General features: G+C 38.5%; 1 protein-coding gene across 1 annotated transcript in view; it reads left to right on the top strand.

Moving 5' to 3' along the window:
• The window catches only part of Ibtk (inhibitor of Bruton tyrosine kinase), a 69,512-nt gene that overhangs the window by 14,638 nt on the left and 32,113 nt on the right, over positions 1–22,761 (top strand). The window contains exons 6-20 of the mRNA XM_031345716.1: positions 1,329–1,499; positions 3,564–3,681; positions 3,770–3,950; positions 5,764–5,887; positions 7,864–8,041; positions 9,760–9,937; positions 10,845–11,447; positions 12,201–12,287; positions 13,029–13,111; positions 13,192–13,229; positions 13,665–13,761; positions 16,247–16,348; positions 18,469–18,586; positions 19,602–19,662; positions 20,177–20,298. Coding sequence (XP_031201576.1) covers positions 1,329–1,499; positions 3,564–3,681; positions 3,770–3,950; positions 5,764–5,887; positions 7,864–8,041; positions 9,760–9,937; positions 10,845–11,447; positions 12,201–12,287; positions 13,029–13,111; positions 13,192–13,229; positions 13,665–13,761; positions 16,247–16,348; positions 18,469–18,586; positions 19,602–19,662; positions 20,177–20,298 — 2,261 coding nt within the window. The remainder of the gene's footprint in view (positions 1–1,328; positions 1,500–3,563; positions 3,682–3,769; positions 3,951–5,763; positions 5,888–7,863; positions 8,042–9,759; positions 9,938–10,844; positions 11,448–12,200; positions 12,288–13,028; positions 13,112–13,191; positions 13,230–13,664; positions 13,762–16,246; positions 16,349–18,468; positions 18,587–19,601; positions 19,663–20,176; positions 20,299–22,761) is intronic.

Below are 22,761 nucleotides of genomic sequence, written 5' to 3'. Positions count from 1 at the left end.
GATGTTAGTAAAGCCATGATGACTTAGAAACATCACTTAATTTTTAATCAACTATAAGGTGAAAATAATCTATAAAATTATCAATAGCTTTAAGAAATCTGTTCCTAGTATATAGCATACAAATTAGAGACTTAGATATAAAGTGAAAGTATCTTGAAAATATTTGACCTACAGAAAATACTGAGTAAGGAAATATATGTATTTATAATATGTACATATACATATACACACACATTCATGTATATGCATATATATAAATTATAGAGTTGAAATTAAAGGTCTGACTAATTATAAAACCCTTTCTCTGGAGTTTTTATTTCCTTAAACTATTTTGTTAAAATATACATGATCTAAAAAAGTAAGCAATGTCTTATATATAATTAGAATGTTAGTTTTCATGTTACTAAAACTTAGTGGTAATTGGAAAAAAACTTAGTTTATTACATACCAGGAAAGTCTGATTTGTTTTTTTTGTTTTTATAAAAAGACATGTAGCATGTTTATCAGCTATTAAAAGAAAGCTACATCATCAATAACTTCAGTGCTTGAGGATCTGGTATACTGATAGTAAGTTCGCAGTGGTCTTGTGAGCTGCAAGTGGCCCTCTGCACTTTGTGTGTTACAGTAACAGTAAGAAAGGCATCACTTATTGACCACTTAGCTTCTCAGATGAGGGGGGAACAGTTAAAATTTGATTGAAATCAACTAGCTCGTAAGTGGCTGAGGGGAGATTTGAGTCTAGGATGGTTAACTCCAGAGAAACAGGATAATATATGCTTGCTTATTCCTTTAAGGGAGGTTGTATTCATTCCTTTCCTCCCTAAAATACCAAATAGTGAAAGGCTCCTTTTTTTTTCTTATTCACACCTTCTAAATTTGCATTTGGGATACAGTATGGGCTTAAAAAATCACTTGAGACTTAACAGGTTGGCTAAGCAGGTTTTGCTAGGCCTGACATTATGAGATTGATCATTCAGATTCACAGACAGAGATCCACAAGGTTCCCTCTGACCTGTACGTGTGTGTGTGTGTGTGTGTGTGTGTGTGTGTGTGTGTGTGTGCACGCACACACAGACACACACACACAGAGATAGAGAAAGAGAGAATAAAATTTTAAAAATGTTTTAAAACTCACTTGAATTATTTTATTGAAGTTCCCTACTGTCTTATCTATTTTGCTCATAAGCCACGAATATAAGGTTATTATGGGATGGGATGGAGACTTAAACTCTTGAAGGTACAGTCATACCATTTTGGTTCCGTGTGCATTTTTATATAAATGGTCACTCAGACTATTGTGTTATAATAAAGTTAACTTTGTTTCCTAGGTTCCCAGGCTTGTAGAAGGACTGTCTGGTCACAATTGTTCGCAAGTGGCAGCTGCTAAGGATCACACTGTTGTGCTAACTGATGATGGATGTGTTTATACATTTGGTCTCAACATGTTTCACCAATTAGGAATTATTCCTCCACCTGCTAGTTGTAATGTCCCCAGACAGGTAAGCTTCTGTTTGTAACCAGTTAGGTGTTTATTGGCTTTCAAATATGAACAGAAGATATCACTCGCTGAGTAATTATTTACTTAGTTAACCTCATCTTCAGTGCTACATGCTTTTTTGATGTGACCCATGTGACTTGGGTTCTAGAATCCTGGCTTGCAGCAGTGAGAGAATGAAGAAAGGAGAGACAGGCATGTGTGCAGGAAAGCTTGAATCAAGAGGTGATGTGCTTACCCTGACGAGGGCACCCGTTATCACCAGCATCCCAGAGCCTCGGCATGCTTGTTAGGTGCAGCGAACGGAGGGGCTTAGCTGGTCTGGGTGGGAAGGCTTTGTAGGCTACAGTAGTCTCAGGCTGTACACATCCAGGAGGAGGAAGAAGCTGCAGGTTGCTTTTGGATGTCTGAAGTGTCAGCTAGAGCTAGAGTCACAGGTGCTGTGAACTGAACTCAGGGGCTTCACCAGAACAAAGTGAGCTCTTAGCCCAGGAGCCATTTCACCAGCTGTAGGTTTAACTTTGGTATTTAGAAGCAGAAATGAACCTGGTTTGAGTTTTCAGTTTTGATTTTCTTTTTTTAGTTCTAGGGATTCTTACAAAGACTTTGACTACCTAAGTTTACCCTCAGCCCTGAATTTTTTTCAGTTTGAAACTTAAATGATTATTTTTTTCTTAAATCAATCAATATAATATATATCTGTTCAAGCAAGGCACAACAACAACAAATAGCCTTTGCTTATTTAAGAGTGTGTCTACTCAAATGTCACACCTACTTACCTGAGAGTATGTGGTTCAAAGTCCACCACTCCAGCTCATGACCACCATCAGAAGGTGCCCATTCCCCAAAGAGAACAACCTTGTCTGTGGACTACTTTGATGAATGTGGACTCCTCCAAATTAAAGTGTTATTAGGCTCGTCACCTATGGCAGATATTCTCCGGGCACCACACTTTAAGTCTTACATGTTAAATTCCCTTTTAGTTCAATCCTGTTTCTAGGATTATTACTGACTTGACACTTTTAGTTAAGTATTGGAGATCTTCCTCCTTTCTCTTCTGGATTGCTAATGGATCAGTAGGATCATCACTCCAGGAGATTTGTGTGAAGTGTCTAGTTGGCTACTTTCAAAAAGATCTGTGTTCTCTAACTGTCTTAGTCAGGGTTTCTATTCCTGCACAGACATCATGACCAAGAAGCAAGTTGGGGAGGAAAGAGTTTATTCAGCTTCCACTTCCATGTCACTGTTCAACATCAAAGGAAGTCAGGACTGGAACTCAAGCAGGTCAGGAAGCAGGAACTGATGCAGAGGCCATGAAGGGATGTTATTTACTGGCTTGCTTCCCATGGCTTGCTCAGCTTGCTTTCTTATAGAACACAGAACTACTAGCCCAGGGATGGCACCACCCACAAGGGGTCCTTCCCCCTTGATCACTAAAAAATGCCTTACAGCTGGATCTCATGGAGACATTTCCTCAACTGAAGCTCTTTTCTCTGTGATAAGTACAGCTTGTGTCAAGTTGACACAAAACCAGCCAGTATACTAACTGCCAACCTGTGGGTGTTTAGCTCTGTGGAGTTATGACCACCTTAAGATCCTTTGATTTTCTAGGCAGGGGTCACATGACAGTATTGGAGGACAGTTTAAGCAGGAGTAGAATGGTGAGGCCAGTGACAGCTCTGTTGGGTAGGGTCCACACATGTATAAGACATTCCTTCATGGAAGAAAGTCACCTGGGCCAGAATGTCAAACTTTGCTACCTTTGTGAGACCCTGAATATTTCATATATATATTTTTAAGAATGGTTGTTTTATATATTGCTTATTATTGCTAAAATTTTAATGATCTGGGTTTTATATAATGTTAGTTTGGTTTTTAATGCTGATGTCTGAAAGTGGCTGCATCACTGTCTTCTGAGGCTTTGGGTCTCGTCATGAGTGATGAGATGTGTTAGCCGTTGCCAAGGCAGTAGCAGTGAGGAGGGTGTACTTGTGCCTGAGGGAAAACTGCTCTAGACTAGATTTTTAGATATGTAGTTAACTGCAGTCTCACTTGTCATTTTAAATAGATACAGGCAAAATATTTGAAAGGAAGGACTATCATTGGAGTAGCAGCAGGCAGGTTTCACACGGTGCTGTGGACTCGAGAAGCCGTTTACACCCTGGGCCTGAATGGTGGACAGTTGGGTAAGAAATCTTCATGGCAATATCCAGACGCTACAGTATGATCTTAGAATAGGTATGTGATGGTTTGCTTATCTGTGTAAATTTTTAGGTCACTTACTGGACCCCAATGGAGAAAAGTGTGTCACAACCCCTCGCCAAGTCTCTGCCCTTCATCATAAGGATATCGCTGTGTCTCTGGTAGCTGCAAGTGATGGCGCCACAGTCTGTGTCACCACGAGAGGAGATGTGTACTTACTTGCAGACTATCAGTGCAAGAAGATGGCAACCAAGTATGTGCATTTCTGGAAATGAAGCCTGTCACTGTTAGAAATAAGAACTCAGCTCTCTAGCTGCTTACCACCTGATAGTCATTTTGTGCTCCGTGAGAAGACAGAATGGAAGGGGAAACTAAGAATGGTGTTCTTTGATTTGGTTTTGGGCAAGGATCCAATGGGCACGTAAAAGTTTTGTTTGCAAATTGTAAAATATTTTTGAATCATATTTAGCATAAGATGTGTCCCACAAAATTTAGTTTCCTTTTTAATGTATCTGGGTCACATAACTAGGCTAAGCCTCAGTCTTGGTTTATAACATGATCACTATTTCATCTATAGGCTTTGATATCTTACATACTATTTATTAAAGAAGGATCATTATAGACACTCTATCCAGTCTCACTCTTTACATCTCTCTGGTGCTGCTTATCCTTGCCCAGTGTAGTGTGTTGTGTTTAGCATGCCATAGTAACATGCAGTAGACTAGCTGTTACTTGGGATATCAAAGACTTCAGAATCAAATTTAGGCATGGGTGCCCATGCCAATTGTAGCTCTCTGCCTTGTACTTATACACAAACTCAGGATTTCACCTCTGATTCTATTTAGAGTGATATAAAGTAGAGGTGTTTAAAATAATTGGGAAGTAATCTTGTGTTTCTGATGCATTCAGTCCCTGGTAGTTGATTAATTTGTATCTGATTTGACAGCATTGTATTGTTTTAGATTCTTCTAAAGTAATTACCTTTTGTAGTAAAGCTTTTTTTTTTTCAGGCTGATATTTCAGAGTTTTGAGCAATGTTTCTTTCTATTACATTTCATTAGAGTAGATAGTACAAGCATGGAAATAACATTGCACAACCATAACTCATTCCTTGAAAGGGCTAACAGCTCTTGGAAATGCTAGCTAATTTACAAGGCAGTTAGGGATTTAAATGTGGATGCAGCAGTCATGTTCTTGCTTGTGTGTGAAGGCGATGGTGAGATGGTGACCATCATCACATTGTTAACTGTGAAGCTAGCTAGCTTGGAGCTGAACGTGACAATGTCAGCTTATCACATCCTATCTTCCCCAGGGACATTGGTTGCAGGTTGCATTTTAGTTTCAAAATCATGACAATGTGATCATGAGTGTTTCTTAGATCCAATTAAATAGGTGTGAGCTGACTTATAGAATGTTAAGTTGTAGTTTTAATTAGCATTTATAAAACAATTTAAAGTTCCCCTTGAACACATTAAGTTGTGTAAATATACCTTCCTTCCACATTTTCAGTAAGAAATTGTTTTGATACAGATGAAAGTACTACATGGTAACTTTGAAAAAAAAATTTGAAAACTTGTTTTTTCAAAGCAAGTAAACTTTCTGAGAGGGAAGGCAGTTGGAGAGTAGCAGCTGGCAGGTTCTCCAGTTTCCAGACACAGGCAGACAAGTGTGTGACCAATGGCTGAGTGATTAGCAGTGGCCGGTGACTTTCATGGCATGTGTGCCTGCTTAGGTCTGGCCAGATTTAAGCATTTCTATTTTATTTTGTTTTGTTTTGTTTTTCTGTTAAGATGCAGTTATACTTAGGAGCCGATAACCTTCCAGAGAATGACACTCTAAATGAAGGTGTATCTTAGCAAGTAGGGTCTGGGGACTCAAGGAGTGAGTCGGGGCTTTGGGAGGAGAGCCTGGCCATAGGAAAGAGAGGGCAGCCTCGGAGGGACTGTGGAGAGTGCAGATGGGACCTTTCTGTTTTCCTAGCAATCATTGTCCGGACGGTCATTTCTATAAAATTAAGCATGTGTGCTTTAGAGGATGTTAATTTATGATTTTTCTTTTTCCTTCAGACAACTAAACTTGAAAAAGATTCTTGTCTCTGGAGGTTGTATGGAATACAAGGTTGATCCTGAACATTTGACAGAAAATGGGGGTCAGAAAATATGCATCCTTGCTCTGGATGGAGCTGGAAGGGTGAGAAGAGTTTTGTGTTTAAGACTAGTAGTGTGGTTTACATAGACCATGGTAATGTGAAGTGGAAACCTGGCCTTTGATGGCTGCTACTGGTTCTCCTACCCTTCTGTGACATCTAGTGGAGCAGAGATGACAACTAGGGTTGCAGAGACACACAGGACTATTTCTAACCCAATGGTGCACAGTACGACAGCCTTAAGGTTTATTTATTCATAAAATGAACACAGGAAGTTTGAATTATTTGGTATGTAAACTGAATATTTATCAACAGTGTTGAAAGGCATAGGTAGAAGAAAATGTGATTTAGTTATTTTTCTAATAGTAAGTAGGTAATGTATTGTAGATTTGTGCTATAATTGAAAGGATTCTCCCCAATTATGGCTTTCTATGAGTATATATACAATGTGTGTGTGTGTGTGTGTGTGTGTGTGTGTGTGTGTGTGCAGAGACTATGATGCCTTTCTTTATTCTATTACATGTATAAACAATGGTGTGCTTCTAGATCTTAGCTCTTAAATGTCATTTTTATTACTTGTGCAAATGTATCAGTGCATTTCTCTAATAAAATTGCTATTTTTGAATATCTTTAATTATAAATTATATGTTTGTGTGAGCACGTGCATGCACAAGCATACATACACACAAGTGCTAGGGTGCACTTATGTTACTGGGAACCCTTTTCATCAGTCCTGAAATATACTTTTACATAAAGATATGCTTAATGTAGGCTCAAAATTATATTATAAATTATAGCTACCTTTTAAATTTAAAGAGTATTGTAAAGCTTAAATATATTTAAGTTTAACATTATATCTGTTATATATTAGTAAAACTGAAAAAATTACACACTGTGGCTAGGAAAACAGAAAACAGTTTTCTCGTAAAATAATGATATAAAATATTTTGTGAGGTATAAGTAGTAATATGCTTCACATTTTAAAAGCTGAACAATCACTTCTGGGCATATTTGTTGGTATTACAGAGTGCCTCTTCCCTCCTCATGACACACCACAGTCTTTACTTAGTGGTGTTCCCTGTAGTCCTAGCTGGAGGCTGTGCTGTCTGCAGAGTAGAGACTACAGTGCTTCTTGGGCTGCTTAGAAGACCCTGTTTTAGCCCCACCCCTCAAAGATTAAACAGACACAAGATGTAATTGCAAAGCTCCACCTGCTGGTGTGTTCCTAGTACAAGTTGTAGCCTTTATTTTCATAGTGAGAGCATGACCTTCTGTGTGAATGACTTTGGCAGGTACTATTTTGTGCTTTACTTAAAAAAAAAAAAAGGTTATGAGGAGTCATACTTTTGGAAATCACCAGTTTTAACTGGGTATGGTGGAACATTCCTTTAATCCCATTGTACAGGACAATGAGGCTGGTACTCAGGCTAGCCTGAACTATATAGGAAGTGCCTGTCTTAAAACAAGTAAACAACCACAAGCAGTTTTAAGTTTAGGACATGACAGGTACCTGGGCAAAGGCACTGTTGCTATAGACACCCTCCCCTTACATCCTATCCATACCTTAGCAGTACTCCCTATCCAACGCCAGGACTGCTGGGACTCATCGAACTGGGTTCTTTATTTAAGATTTTGTTTTAGTCATAAGTAAGTACATCTTCTTCTTGAAGGGTGGTTTTGGATTGAATTTGGTAATTATCTGATGTTAAAGTATTGGTTCTACATTTCAGTATGCTACATTATTCCAGCAGGACTGTTTGCCCCAAGCAAGTCGTGTGGGCAACAGTGCCTCCTTGGGAGGAGTGCCACTGGAACATTTTAATACGCGATGTGGCATAATCTACTCTCCTAAAAGGTGTGCGTCCGACATCGTCTTGATTTTTGTAGTATCTCTCTTGTCTGTGGAAGAGTAGTGATGGGAACACAAGCTAAGGCTCTTATTCTGACAATACTGTTCTTAGTTCAGAGTGTGCTTGTTCTGATGCTGCGTGCTTTATGTTGTGCTCTGGCTTCCTCACAGGTATTTTGCTGGAGATCACTCAGCAGTTCTCTGAAGCCGTGCCGATGGGCCTATCCTCGACAGGTGTCAATCTCCGATATTGCTTTAAATAGAAATGAAATTCTGTTTGTCACACAGGATGGGGAAGGATTTAAAGGGAAGTGGTTTGAAGACAAAAGAAAGAATTCTGAAAAGAAAGGTCAGTTAGTATGACTGCACTTAAGAGCCCTAGTCAGCTTTGCTGCGTTGGGTGCTGCTCGGCAGACCTCTGAGCAGTGTATTGGCTTTTGTGGTTAGTTCAGTGCCTGTTCGCCACAGACTGTAAAGTCACTCATGGCACAGGGCATGGGTGTCCCTCTGTCATTAGCATTAATGTAGTCGTTGGCATTGTGGTCCTTCATTATGTCCTCTTGAGTCACTGAGTTACTTGTTGCGTGCTTACAGTATATCTTAGGAACATTTATGACTGCTCAGAGTTATAAATGCATCAAAATTATAAAACATAAAAATGAAGAGTTTTGCATAATATTGATTTATTGTTTTTTTATAGATGTATAAACTCAAGTCTGTAAACAGGCAAGGTGTGTTGACTATGCAAAAATGTGGGACTCACAGCATATAGAGCCAAAAGATACTTTTTACTTAAAGTTCCCTGAGACAGATAGTATAAGTGCACATGAGTTTCTTAAGAGCATAGGAATTCGAAGAGCTGAGTGTTAGAGGCAGCGTAGTGAAGTCCAGGAGCTTGAAGTAGACTACATTTGAGAGTGTAACCAGAGCATGGGTCCGTCTCGTAAGAAGACTTGCAAATCTTCAGAGTTTTACATCATTCTCTTAGTGGTCTGACACAGAGTTCATGACCTCATGCTCGCTGAGCTGATTCGCAGTGTTTTCTGTCCTAGTAACTGGCTGGACTTTAAACTCCATACTGTCCCTTACATTAAGCAGTTGCTACGTAGTGCTACTCCTATAGTAATTTATTTTAAAGGTTTATTAACTTAATTTATGTATACCAGTACACCTTAGCTGTCTACATACCAGAAGAGGGCATCGGATCCCATTATAGGTGGTTGGGAGCCACCGTGTGTTTGCTGGGAATTGAACTCAGGACCTCTGTAGCCCTGGCTGTCCTGGAACTCACTCTGTAGACCAGGCTGGCCTCAAACTCAGAAATCAGCCTGCCTCTGCCTTCCAAGTGCTGGGATTAAAGGCATACACCACCACCGCCCGGCCAGTCAGTGCTCTTAACCACTGAGCCATCTCTCCAGCCCCATCTTAAATTTTTTTTTTTAATCATTCCTTTTCCCCTCTCCTGGTTGATTGCAACAGTCCTAATATATACCATCTTTATTATTTCTGTTGATTTAATAGTCTTTGTGTATATTTTCTCATTTAAATTTTTTCTACTGTAGCCAGAAAGTTTATTTATAGGTGCTGTGTCTACATGGAATCATTTTATAGTTTGTGTTGTAGATGGAATTTGACTAGCTATTAGTCATGTTTTTTATTGCGTGTTCTCATTACTCTTCTTAAGGATAGGAACACTTAGTCCTGACTCAGTAGTAGCACAGTGTGGTCATTTGGGCTCAGTGTCTGGGAGAGGATGGAGGGAGCGTGTGGTGACACTTAGGTTCATACAGAGTTAATGTAGGTAGGCATGCCATTCTAAAGTTAATTTGGGCTGCCGTGTGGAAGGTGTGTTTGTTGGAAGAAGAAACTATGGCTAATCCTAAAAAGTCTGTGTGTGTAGTAAGTACACAGATCGCAGTGCTGTGTTGAAGATGGAGAGGTTCTAAATTCCTCAGAAGAACTTCATGTGTATGAAAGATGCTTTTATGTTTTCAAATCATTTTTATTCCAGTTACTCTAATTTCATTGCAGCCTTGATTAATGATAGTTCGTTTATTTTCTTTTTAGCAGACATTTTACCAAACCTCCATCATTCCTCATCAGATGTGTCTTGTGTCTCTGATACAAATAGTGTGTATGAAAGAATTCGACTTGAGAAACTTCCTTTTGCCCATAGAGCTGTTAGTGTCAGCACAGATCCAAGTGGGTGCAACTTTGCAATCCTACAGTCAGACCCTAAAACAAGGTATAATTGTCTTTAATATATTCTATTTTTAGAAGGAATAATCATTAGACCTTCTTTTGTTTTCAGTAGCTCCTGATGCCTATTTAATTGAGGAGCTGTTACCAAGATCTGTAGAGACCTTCAGCAAATGAGTGTGTTACAAGGGCAATCACTGGGGATAGTGTATCTTCCCCCTAGTTTATACCTGATTTTGAAAACCTTGAAGACAGATGTATATGCCCACATAGGGCCTGTCTTTAGTCCATGCTGTACTTGAGGGGCTCAGGTTCTAAAGAATGTATTATAAATACTTTTGAGGTAGTGTGTAAAAGTTTCTGTCTTTTGAATATGTAATTGACAAAAAAAGAGGTGGTATGGTCACATATTGGGTAGAACCCCAGAGAAATAGGAGAGATATAAGAGAAACATGAGTGGCATTGTTGAAGAGGGAGGAGGACCTGGAAGTTAGGTGACCATCCATTCTGGTTTGCCCAGATCTGAAGCAGAGCACGAGCAGTAATCACTCCCCTCGGTAGGGTGTCATGTGGACAGACAGGGTGTGATTATAAGCATGCAGCACTTTTTTTTCTCACTTGCGTGAGTAACTATGACCTTAGTTTTATTTGCTTAGTTCTGTTTTTTCTCTACTTCTAAAATAAGTTATGTGAGAAAGGAAAAACCTGGGAACTTTTCTTATTTTTATTGTTTTCAGTTATGTTGTTTAATCTTATGCAAAGACAAATAGAAAAACATTGAAGATTGACAGAATATTTAACACTTTTGGGGTGATCTTCTTGTATTTTACAAAATGCCAGAATTGAATGTTTCTAGGTTCAATTTAAGTAAACCATTTCTTTTCAAGGGAATCAGCTTCTGATCCGTTTCTGTGTTCTCTTCATAGTAGTCATTATCTTTGCTTCATTTCCAGCCTTTATGAAGTTCCAGTTGTGTCTTCATCATCTTTTTTTGAAGAGTTTGGCAAGCTCCTGAGGGAGACAGATGAAATGGACAGCTTCCACGATGTGACCTTTCAAGTTGGCAATAGACTCTTCCCTGCGCATAAATACGTTTTGGCAGTGCGCTCCGACTTCTTCCAGAAGTTGTTCCTTTCAGATGGCTCTCCTTTAGAGCTGACGGATGTTTACCGGAAAGACGAAGATGCTGCTGGCTGCCATCTTTTTGTGGTGGAGAAAGTTCATCCTGACTTGTTCGAATACCTCTTACAGTTCATGTATACAGATACCTGTGACTTCTTAACTCATGGCTTCAAACCAAGAATGATTGTGAACAAAAAGGCAGAAGACTGTAAGGGCTCCCCAGATTCTCATCTGCACACTGTGAATTGCCATGTGGATGATAAACAGAAGTCAGCATTTGAGGTGTACAGGAGCAACCAGGCTCACACACTTAGTGAACAGCAGAAGAGCAAACCCAGATCTTCTAAGAAGGGAAAAGGTGTTGGGGAAGATGATCCTGTAAGGATGTTGCAAAACGTTGCAAAGAAATTTGGCCTCAGTAATTTGAGTAGCAGGTACAGTTCCTCATCCTGTGCTCCTGAGCTTGCCTCTTTCAGCCCTCCTCTGAAGCACTGCTGCCTCTTGTGTTTCCGCTCACTCTCCTGTCTTCCCTTTTCCTCTGCCTCAGCGGTAGCGGTACATGGATGCGGACCTTTCCCTCACTGCTGTTTTCTGGAAGTTATCACTAAGGGACAGAAAGGTTGCTGATGGGTTTCAGTGCTGTTTGGGGAGTGTGTAACGGGGAGAGTGGCAAGTCCTATTGTGTGCTGGAAAGGTCTCTGCTCCCAGACCTGTGCAGTGTATGCTTTGTTGCTCTGCTCACTCTGGCCAGGGCAGGTTTCTACGGACCTCAGTTTCTCAGTATGGAAAGTGTTTGTGTTGTTGATAAAGGCTTGCCATGGAGCTATATAAAGTGTCACATTGCCCCTCTCATCATGAATCAGTATTGCTATTCCCTTTCACTTCACTCACAAGGCTGCTGTGTGAAGTCATAGATTGGAACAGGAAGGAATGGATGCAGTGATTCCTATTGGAAAATAAAAAAGACTGTGTTATAGCTTCCATTTGTGGCTTCTCAATAATGGTATTAAGCATATTTTAAATTCTAATTAGAACTATGATTTATTGTGGCTTGGAATGAGGCTTCTTGTTCCTTTCTAGGAGATGACGTAGCTGTGTTTTACTGTAAGCTGCCAGATTTTGTTGTGTGTTGGTCTTAGGAGAGCACTGTATTCACCTTTTCTTAATTTGTATTTTTTCCTTGATAGGTTAGATGGAGTCCGATTTGAAAATGAAAAAATTAATGTTATCGCGAAGAAAACTGGTAATAAACTGAAGCTAAGTCAGAAGAAATGGTAAGTTGGTAAATGAGGATCAGCTTTGCATGCTTAGAGTTTTGGTTCCAAGATGGAAGTAGAGCTATTTGCAGCCCACATGAGAAGGAAGCACCTGATCACCTCTGCTACCCTTGGAGGGGGCAGGAGCCACTGAGCAAAAAGCAGCCACTGCTCAAGTCCTTGAAGGAGGTCCTTCTTTCTGTTTTATTCAGATGAAGAGAGGGCTTTTAACGTTCTCTTCAGCTTTTACTCTTACAAGTGGGATGTATGTCGCCCTCCATCCCCATCAGACTCTGTGTTTTCATCATGAGGATGAGGATTTTGCTTAGCATACTTTCCCCAAGAGTAAATATTCTTCATACATTGTTAAAATATTGTTAGATACTTTCTAGGTGATAAGTCTTGGAGGAGGAGAAACTGAGGTTTTTTGTGGATTACTTGGCATGCAATAGGCTGTTCAAATAAGAGAATTAGTTTGGAGTGTGCTACTGATTGTCACTAGTACCTTGCCTGTAATACAAAAGAAAATCAAGTGGAAGGTTTTATAAAGTTTAGATTCACTTTTCTTTTCAATAAAAATTTAAAAATGATTTGGCTATTACTATTTTCATGAGCTAGTGAGAGATGAGGTACACGCATATCCATATTTTCATTCTTGCCAGCATTTTACTAAGATGAAAGTTGAGCCAAATCCATGGGCTTTTTCCTTCTTTGCAAATATGCAAGAAATTGATCTTTGATTGAACTCTTTTTTTTCAGTTCGTTTCTGTATGATGTTACCATGAAATCTGTGGATGGAAAGGAATTCCCCTGTCATAAGTGTGTGCTCTGTGCAAGACTTGGTAGGTGGCGTCTGTGAGCCGCAGCTGCGTGCTCTGTTGGCTTCTGCTTCCCTCTTCTGACTGCACTGTTTCTCTTCCAGAGTATTTCCACAGCATGCTTGGCAGATCGTGGATTGAGGTGAGCTGTGAGGACAAAGTGTGTGGGCCCTGCTGCATAGACACGTACACTCAGACACATTCACAATTGGAACTTTTTATTTTGGATTAGCTATTTAATTCATTTGTAATAAAGTATACGTGTTCAAGTTTACTAGTAAACACCAACATTTGGAAGGTAAAATAGTTGCTATAAAGCTGATGAAAATTCAGTCTTAGCATTATTGAGACACCATAGTACTGTCCTGTGTGCCTTGTTTTCTGAAATTTTCTGTTTCCCTTTTTCATGTTATATTTTAAATTAAATGTCTCATTTCAGATTTGTGTTTTATAAATTCTTTCGAGGGACTTGGATGTGATTTCCTGTCTGCAGTTTTCATAGTAGTAATCCAACTTAGAATATGGTAGTATTTTATTGTTTCAGATGAATGAGTTTATTCTGTCTTTGTGCTCACAGGCCTCCAGCTGTGCAGCTCTGGAAATGCCAATCCGGTCTGAGATTCTGAAAGTTATTTTGGACTACCTCTACACTGATGAGGCTGTGGTGATAAAAGGTAATGAAAGGAAGCTTAGCTGGTTCGGTTATAGTAGAATGGTACAATCCCCATGAATCTTCGTTTCCTTTTGAAATGAACTATCACTGGAGGCTTGATTTAAAATAAGTAACAGATTATTACAAATAGTAATCAAGCAGAAAAGTTACGTTTTTACCACATTGAGTTATTCCTTTTAGAATTATGTGTCATGGTTAAAATTAGTGTTAGAAATTTCATCTCTCTAGCTACGTCTGATTAATATCAAGTACAAGGTGTGTAGTTTCAGGCAAATTCTCGTTTCCAGCAATGCATCAGCAGTGAAACCATTGTATTTGAGGGAAGTTCATGAAGGAAGTGATTTGTACTTGTTCTCAGGCGGAACTTGTAGTTTAATGTCCTGTTTGATTGGCTGCAGTTCTGAGTGGTGGGTGGGGTTTTTATGCTGTTAGTTTCAAGGCTCAGGTTACACTGTAGATATTTTAAAGTGAAAAGACCTTGTCTGCTTGCAAGAAATTCCAGTCTAGTGGACAATCAAACTGTTTAAGAAGACAAGTATAGTTAAGCAGGGCAATTCTCTGAAAGCAGATGCATTTTGTTAAGTACCAGTCTGCATGAGGAAATCTGGGTGGTCTTTGTTAAGGATAAGGTGCTTGATTGAAAGCAAGACTGAAGATTTGTGTACTTGAGTGTATAACTGAAACTTTAAAATGTATTTACTGTATATATTTAAAATAATACATATATTTTAAAAGATATATATATATGTATATTTTTCAAGATTGAGACATTCATACCTAATATTTGTACATTTCAAAAGAACATATCTGTTATTTGTTAAATTTTAAAATTGTGCCCCTGTCACCATATTCAAATTGCATAGTATTTCTACCTGTAAGAAAAATCTGCTATTTTTTTAACCGTAACAGTGAGTATAAGGCATGGGATGTACTTCTATAGTTATAATATTTTCTGTGTACATGTTTTGCAATCACTTCTTTTGTCAAAACAATTTTCAGAATTCTTTTTGCCACTATTTTAAATGATATTTTTTTAAGTGTGTGTGTGTGTGTGTGTGTGTGTGTGTGTGTGTGTGCTTGTGTTTATTGTGTGTATGCAAGTACCCATGGAGGCCAAATGAGGGTGTCATCTATACCCTGGTACTGGAAGTCAGGATAAATTAGTGGAGTTGGTTTTCTTCCATGTTGTAGGTCTTGAGGATTGAACTTACGATATCCTGCTTGGTGGCAAGCGCTTTTACCATCTGAGCCACTTCGCCAGCCTTTGCTTGCTATGTTTTAAAAAGCGATTTTTTTTCAAAAATTGTTTTTTTGGGGGAGGATTTTACTGTTTTAGGACAATCCTGTTTAATTAATTCTAAGTCAGTATTATTCAAAAATGTATTTTTATAGCCCCACCTCTACCTACTTCTTTGTGCTATTGTTATTATATTTTTACATAATATTGTGTGCCCATCATTTTTGAAAAATGTGTCACCAAGGGGGGAAATACATTTCTACCATTGTTGGTGTGTAGTTATATTTATGGTATTCTGCTTTTTGTTTTAAATTTAAGATGTTTTATTTTTGAGATTTTTGTGCCTGTGTACAGTGAAATATGATCATATTCAGCTTTATTCCTCTCCTCTAGCTCCTCCTGTGATCTCCCAGTTTTCCCCTCCTATGTTTGTTCTCTCCCCCTTTTTTTTGAAAGACCATAAAGTATAGTTAATGCTTCCCATAGGTGTTGTGAGACTCTCCACTGGAGCATGGAGGACTTGACTGCTTATTAGTTTTAGGAATATTTCTCAATGAAATGGGAAATTATAAACAAGTCAGATATTCTAGTAGCCTTCCACATAGCCTTCCACACTGAAGTATTCACTTTAGGTTGATCATTTCATAGTCCCATTGTGAGACTGTCTGAGCCAGTATGGTGAGTGGTTAGTGACAATTGTTAACCTGACAGAAACTAGAATTAACTGGGAGGGAGATGGGCCTCTGGACACATATGGCTGTGGAGATTATCCTAATTGTGTTAATGGAGGAAGGAAGACCGTGGAAGAACCTTGTGCTGTGGATGGAACCATTCCCTGCCTGGGGTCCTGGATTGTGTGAATAGAAAGGGTGGGGGCCGAGCAGCTGTCTTCTCACTGTGGTTGTCATGTTACTAGTTGTGTTTCTGCTGCCCGGATCCCTGCTATGATAGCCTGTGAATTCAACTGTGAGCCAGAATCTACCCTTTCTTGCTCAACTGCTTTAGTTTTTTTTTTTTTTTTCATAGTAATAAGAAGAGAAGTTTAAACACCAATGGATTTGGTGGTGGATTTTTTCTAGTTGTCCACCTAAGAGGTAGAGTTATTTTGATGTGTTCATGATTTGTTGTGGTTGTCATTCTGACAGGTAGAAAAGAATCAAAGCCTCTTTACCTGGATGTCTTAACTTGTTCTTACTACTTGTAATGGTTATGAAATAACAGAGTAATTTTTTTCTTTTTCTTTTTTTAGAGTCTCAAAATGTGGATTTTGTTTGTAGTGTTCTTGTAGTGGCTGATCAGCTTCTCATAACTAGGTTAAAGGAGATTTGTGAAGTAGCGCTGACTGAAAACCGTGAGTACTTTAACAGTAGACTATTAGTGTGTTTCCAAATTGACCTAATGCTATTTAGTATATTGACTTTGTTGTATTAACTTTATTATTCTATTTAGAGTGAAACACCATTGTTTTGTGTGTGTGCCTTTAAAAAAAATCAAGACAGTTGGGCATGGTGGCATATGCTGTCAATCTCAGCACTTGGGAGGCAGAGACAGGTGGATCTTTGTGAGTTGGAGGCTAGCCTGGTCTACATATTGAGTTCCAGGCCAGAGCTCCTGGTCTACACAGTGTTCCAGAGCTGCATAGTAAGACTGTGCATCAAAAAACGACAAACAAAAACAAAAATAGCAAGATATTTAGATTACTATATGCTGTCATTTCTGAACACATTCTTTCCTTAGAAATAATTGAAAATATATCCACTTTAGATTTAACAAGTATTTTTATTACAATGCTATGAAACCCTAAATGGCTAAGGTGATTCTAGTGTGTCTGTGGATCTCAGTATTGAATGGTCTTGGCTGCATTTCTTTTTTCTTTCTTTTTACCAACCTATTTCCATTTGCTGGAAATTTTATGAAGTTCTTCCCTTAGCTTAATTCAACAAAATCCATGGACTCTTTTCTTTCAAATCTTTTATTTATTTATTTTTAAGTCAATTGCTTGGTTGTTTTCCTAAATACTCATCTTAGAAATCAAATATTAATTTTATTTGTGGTTTGCCTGTTGCATCCTGATCCTTCTAGCTGTGGAAATGGCCACATGTTTTTCATCTCTCCACCATTTGGATCTTGCTGTCACTGTTCGCATTGAGCTCTGTGTAACTCATCCTTTCAGTGCCAAGAGATTTTTAAGTACCTCTTTTTACTCTCCATTTGGCTAACTTTGTGTATTCTAGTGTGAAAATTGCAGTTTTCATAACCTGATATGTAAGCATATGCAATAGTTTTGTATTTTCATTTCATGGCTGCTTTGGAAAATATGGAAGAAGTTCTGTCAGGTTTTTTTTTTTTGTTTTTTTTTTTTTTTGAGTGCTGGGAACTGTCTGCTCCTTGGTTAGAATAGGAAAACAGCCTAAATTTTCTTTCCACAAGCAAGAAAAGATGCTGCAGCAGAGGACTTGCCATGGCATGGGTATTTCCTTGGCTCAGGGGCCTCTGCTGGCCTCCCCTGTATTCTTTCCCTACTGTGTCGTTGTCTACTGATGAATACATTCCTAGCAGAGGGGTTCATGGAAACTTCCTCACTTAGGCATTGCACACATCATTCTCAACTAAGCAGTTCAAAGAAAGTTTCTCTGTGCTCTGCTTCGTTCTGTGAGATGGTTTCATCATCATTTGCAGTTTTAGCTTAGAAGGAGGCAGAAACTTACTGACTGCGATTGTAACTTTGACAGTTTGGGGAGAAAGAAAAAAGAAATGGGAGAAGACAGCTCCGTTCTTCTGTTGGCTGGACTCTGTATGAGTAAGGTGGTGAGAGCTTTAGGTAGCTAAATCCATGAGCAGGTAGAATATTCTTAGAGGGTTTCTAGCAAAATAGCACTTCATGTAGAACATTTACTTGACATTACTGGACCTGGGCTCTTGTATAATCCTATGCACTGGCACAGACAATACCACAGTAAGATGTAGATGTATTTTTGTATATACAGACTAGTCAGTGTTTAGAATTAATTTATCAGTTTCTCCCAGACTTAATGCCTGGTTTAGTTTGTTCTTGTTGTTTCCTAAACAAGGTCTTTGTGTATGTTCTATACTGGAGGGTGCACTGTGGCCCTGCCTCAGCCTCTTGCATGCTGGGATTGCAGGGTTACATCCTGTCCACCTTTATTTTTTCAGGGTTAGAGAAAGAGTAACCACTCTTACACGTTAGCATCCAGCTAGTACTATTTCCCCTTCTCTATTTTGTTTTCTCTAAAATTTTTGTGTGTGCAAGCTTTTTTTTGTCCCTTCAAAATGAGTCAGTTAAAATATTTTGGCATCCTGTAATGAAACTCGTTTCTATATTTACTCCAGCCTTTATTTTTTGTTTTCTTGTTTTACATGTTGAAATCTTGTAACTTTAGAAATGCAAGTATTTCACTTATTAAAGTAATTCACCTCCATCTAATTTTGCAAATCTCTTTTTTTCTGTAGTTACCCTTAAGAATGCTGCCATGCTGCTGGAGTTTGCAGCAATGTACAATGCTGAGCAGTTGAAACTCTCTTGTTTACAGTTCATAGGACTGAATATGGCAGCTTTACTTGAAGCAAGGTTGGTTGGGTACCTATGCTGTATGACTTGAACAAGCAGATGTGTATATTAAATAAAAGATGCACTTGGACTTTAAAGGTTAATAATGTGTTTAACCTGGATGGAAGGAATTTGACAAATGCTAAAGAGTCAGCACTTTGAGGATTAGAGGGACCAGAGAAACTTCAGTGTTTCTAACAGTGATTTAAAAATTGTTTCTTTGTTGAGACAGCTTTATAGGAGTAGACAAATATAACGTTTTATGTAATTCTTCATCAGGTCTATGTTTGCTAAGAGTGAAAACAGCATGTACATAAATGTTACAAAAAGGAGGCTGTCTCGAAATATACATAGCATTACAAGCTGATGCAATTAATTATGCTACAGTTGTTGAAAACTGATGGGATACAGATTTTAATATGAAAGTTGCTTTCTACTAGTTGTAGAAATAGCTTCAAAAACAACAATTTGTGTGTGCATGTATACACACACACTTTGTATGTATAAAAACAACTATATAGATAAATATGTACACATACATAAAAATGGGTGTAAACCTCGTCTTAGATTTTCATTGATGACTCAAGTACCTGTTGGAACCTGTGACATCTTGAATATAGTTGATGTAATCCAAACATCATTTTATACTTGAAGATGTTAAGTAAGACTCAGGAGCAGAGTGAGCTAGTCACAGTCAGGAGGTGATTGACAGCATTGATCATGCTAGGTGGAACCTGGATGCTCTGATGCTTAAGCCAGTGTGCTGTCCTTACAGTCCTTACACAGACAGGCACTATAGTTTGTGGAAAATGAGTACTTGCTTTAGTTTTATCAAGATATTTGTGGAATATATTTGCTGGTTACCTGAAATACATAATACAACTACACCTATTTCCAAAAGGAATTTTAATAGCTAGTATATGTAAACTTGAGAAAGAACTTTGTTCCTTATTTGACAGTTTGAAATAAACATGCTTAAAAATCTTGATAACTGCTAAATCATTTGAGTCTTAAGACTTTTTTTCCTGTTTTTCAGGTCTCTTGATGTTTTAAGTGAGGATGTTTTGAAGGATCTTTCCATATTTTACCGAAAAATGGTAGGATATTTGTATTCTCAGTGCAGATTCATCAATACAGGATATTAGACCCGACTGACAATGGAATAAATTCATAATGAATGTAAATACATTATCTTTTAGAAATCAGAACATAAAGTCCCACAGAAAAGTGCAAATATCAAAACTGAAGACATAGTAAAATTAACCCATCTCCTAGATTTCAATATAATAAGTCTCTGTGTTTCAGAGTTGTAGTTACAAAGGCCAGGACAATCCTGAGTGAGCATTGACTCACATGGCCCCTGAGAGATGGTCAGGCTGCCCTTAGGACGAAAGCAGAGTTGCTCTTAAACCTCCGTCCTCAGCAGTTTTATGTAATAATGCTTTTTAATTAATCTATTTGAAATTTTCTTTTTCATTCTATTTTGTCAATCATTAGGTATCCTATATGATTTCTAGTTAATGTTACCACCTGACATTATACGAGGTATTACCAGTTTTTGAAAATCATTACAAATTTCACATTTACAAAGTGCTGCCTATCATGCTGTAGATTCCCGCAATGGAGAGACGAGTCATTACGCCATATCAAGATGGACCAGATATTAGCTGTATGCAAGTAGAAGATGGAGAGGTCTTTTTTAAAGAAGAAATAAGCATGGAACCAAATTACTCGTAAGCTCTGTTGTCTTTTTTTTTCATTCCCCCTTTCTCTTCTTTCTTACACCATTGGACACCTGATACTTTTATGTTAACATTAGGATTATACATTGAGAAGTTGTGATAGGAAGTATGAATGTGCAATTTTAGTTTTGATATAATGTAATCATACATAATTGATATTTTAAATCTAAAATGTTCAACATGTAAGTATAAGAATACTGTAGCCTTCAGAGATAGATGCAGGTTAGTTAAGTGCATTTGTCTTAGTGATCTGCAAACCTCCTGAAGTTATGGCAAAGATAATTTAAAATGGCAAGCAGCTGCACGACAGCCTGAAGAACAGGAAAGTGCCAGCAGGGGTCAGGAGGCGAGGCTGGTGTTGGGAGCTGGGACATCGCTGCTCTGTGGTAATGACAACACAGACTGAAACGGTTCTGGAAGTGCTTAGCAGTTAGAGCAGCCAGACTCATGAAAATTAGGACAAGTGGATTCCATCCCTTTTGGAATCCTGCTCAGCTAAATGATTGTCTCTTGGTAGAAGACCACAGGTTTGTACTTGGGAGATTGGACAAGAGGGTCCAGAGAGTAATGCAGTAACCATAGATGGGTTGGTATTTTCTTCTGTCCTCTCTGTAGACCCTGACTGCTTCAGTCTAGGGTGACTAACTACACTAGCTTCTTGGTATTGTAAAAATAATCCTGGAGAAAATCAAGTTAAAAGAGAAGGTCTTCCGGTCCAGCTTCTGCAGTCTTGTCGGTATCCGGCTGGTTGCTTTGTAGAGTTTCACAGCAGTGCTGGCACAGCAGGGCTGCTCACCTCATTAGGCCCAGGAGAGAGAACAAGGGGCATAAATGTTTTTAATATTTTAAAGTTTCACCTCAATAACAGGGCAGACTGTCTCAGTCCCCTAAACTAATCTGGCTACCTCCCAGCCATGATCTCAATTATACTTGCAGTTAGGTCTTCCAGGTTTCTGCTGAACTCTCAAGAAATCCTTCCTCCTTCCTCCTTCCTCATGGCAGATCTGAATCTTTCATCCTCTCTCTTCTCTCCTTCCTCTCCTTGTTGGAAATCTCACCCTATCCTTCCTTCTGCCCAGCTATTAGGTTATTAGCATTTATTGATGAAAGAGAGAGTAAATGTTAAGAATTGTTTATACAAACTTGAGACAGGAGATTCTTGACATAAGCATTTAAATGCTGAGTCTAGATTAAAATAAGATATTGGGGCATAGAAATCAGCATTTGGCATAGCACAAGGATATCCTTTACACAGAGCAGAAAAACATCATGCCTACAAGGGGGCCAGGATGCGATATACTCTTCCAAGAATGCCCCAGTGATCTTATTTGTCCTTCTGAATAGCTCATTACAATGTGAACTCATAAATTTGTTAATTCATTGGTGAAATTAGATTCCTTATTATCTAGGGTTTTCTGTGACCCTACTTTTGAGCCTTACTCCATCTGGGATCACTTTGAATATGTGAGTCTGTGGGAGGACAGATCCCCATTTCATATTTAGACCCCAAAAGTGATACTTGAGAGTCCCTCAACAAAATGAGTTGTCTAACAATTTTATCAACCTCTACATAGAGTAAATACCTAATTAGTATTATAGGATCACACTAGTTAGTTACACAATTATTTATTTCTGGGGGCCAAATAACTTGGTAGTATGAAGTCTTTGGGCATGAAGGTCATTTACTCTAGACAAACAACTATATATCTCAATTATTCTTGAGTTCCAGAAATATTATTTTGATTACTTTCTAAACCCTTTTTTAGATGTGTGATATCACTTTGAACAATGGAATTTAGATATATCATCCTTAAATGTATAACACATATGATATTGAAATTATAAAATCTATAAACATTGAATCAATTAACTCATATAATTACCACAAAATGGTGTGTTCAAAGCTGGCTTGTATGATGTAGTATATAATGAGATGTTAGACATTTCATTAAAATAAGAGAGTTGTTGCCACTCACAGATACCTACTTTCCCTTTACTGATTCATAGTATTTAATTCAAGCAATGAATCATTCACTCTAATGCTCTAAAAACTACACAAGGCCTGGGAAGATGTCTCCATGGGAATGGACACTACTATACAGCATGAGGAGCTGAGTTAGGACCTCCACTCAGCTCATTGTTAAATCCCAAATCTGGCCATATGCTTGTAAGTCCTGCAGCACTGGGAGGTGAGACATAGGAGGATCTCTGGGGCTTGCTGGCCAGCCAGGCTGCAGGTTCAAGGCAGGGGCCTGGGGTGTTGATGTGAAGTAATAAAAGCAAACATTGAGAGGTCCAAATTCAGTGAAGTAATAAAAGCAAACATTGAGAGGTCTAGATTTAGTGAGAGATCTTGTCTCCTGTGAATGAGGTAGAAGGTGATGGAGCAGGACCCCCAGTGCCCACATCACACACACACACACACACACACACACACACACACACACACACACA

Source organism: Mastomys coucha, unplaced genomic scaffold (genome assembly GCF_008632895.1).
Source record: "Mastomys coucha isolate ucsf_1 unplaced genomic scaffold, UCSF_Mcou_1 pScaffold23, whole genome shotgun sequence".
In the NCBI taxonomy this organism is placed as follows: Eukaryota; Metazoa; Chordata; class Mammalia; order Rodentia; family Muridae; genus Mastomys; species Mastomys coucha.
The sequence above is the reverse complement of the archived record's forward strand: the minus strand, read 5'-3'. Positions and strand labels throughout refer to the sequence as shown.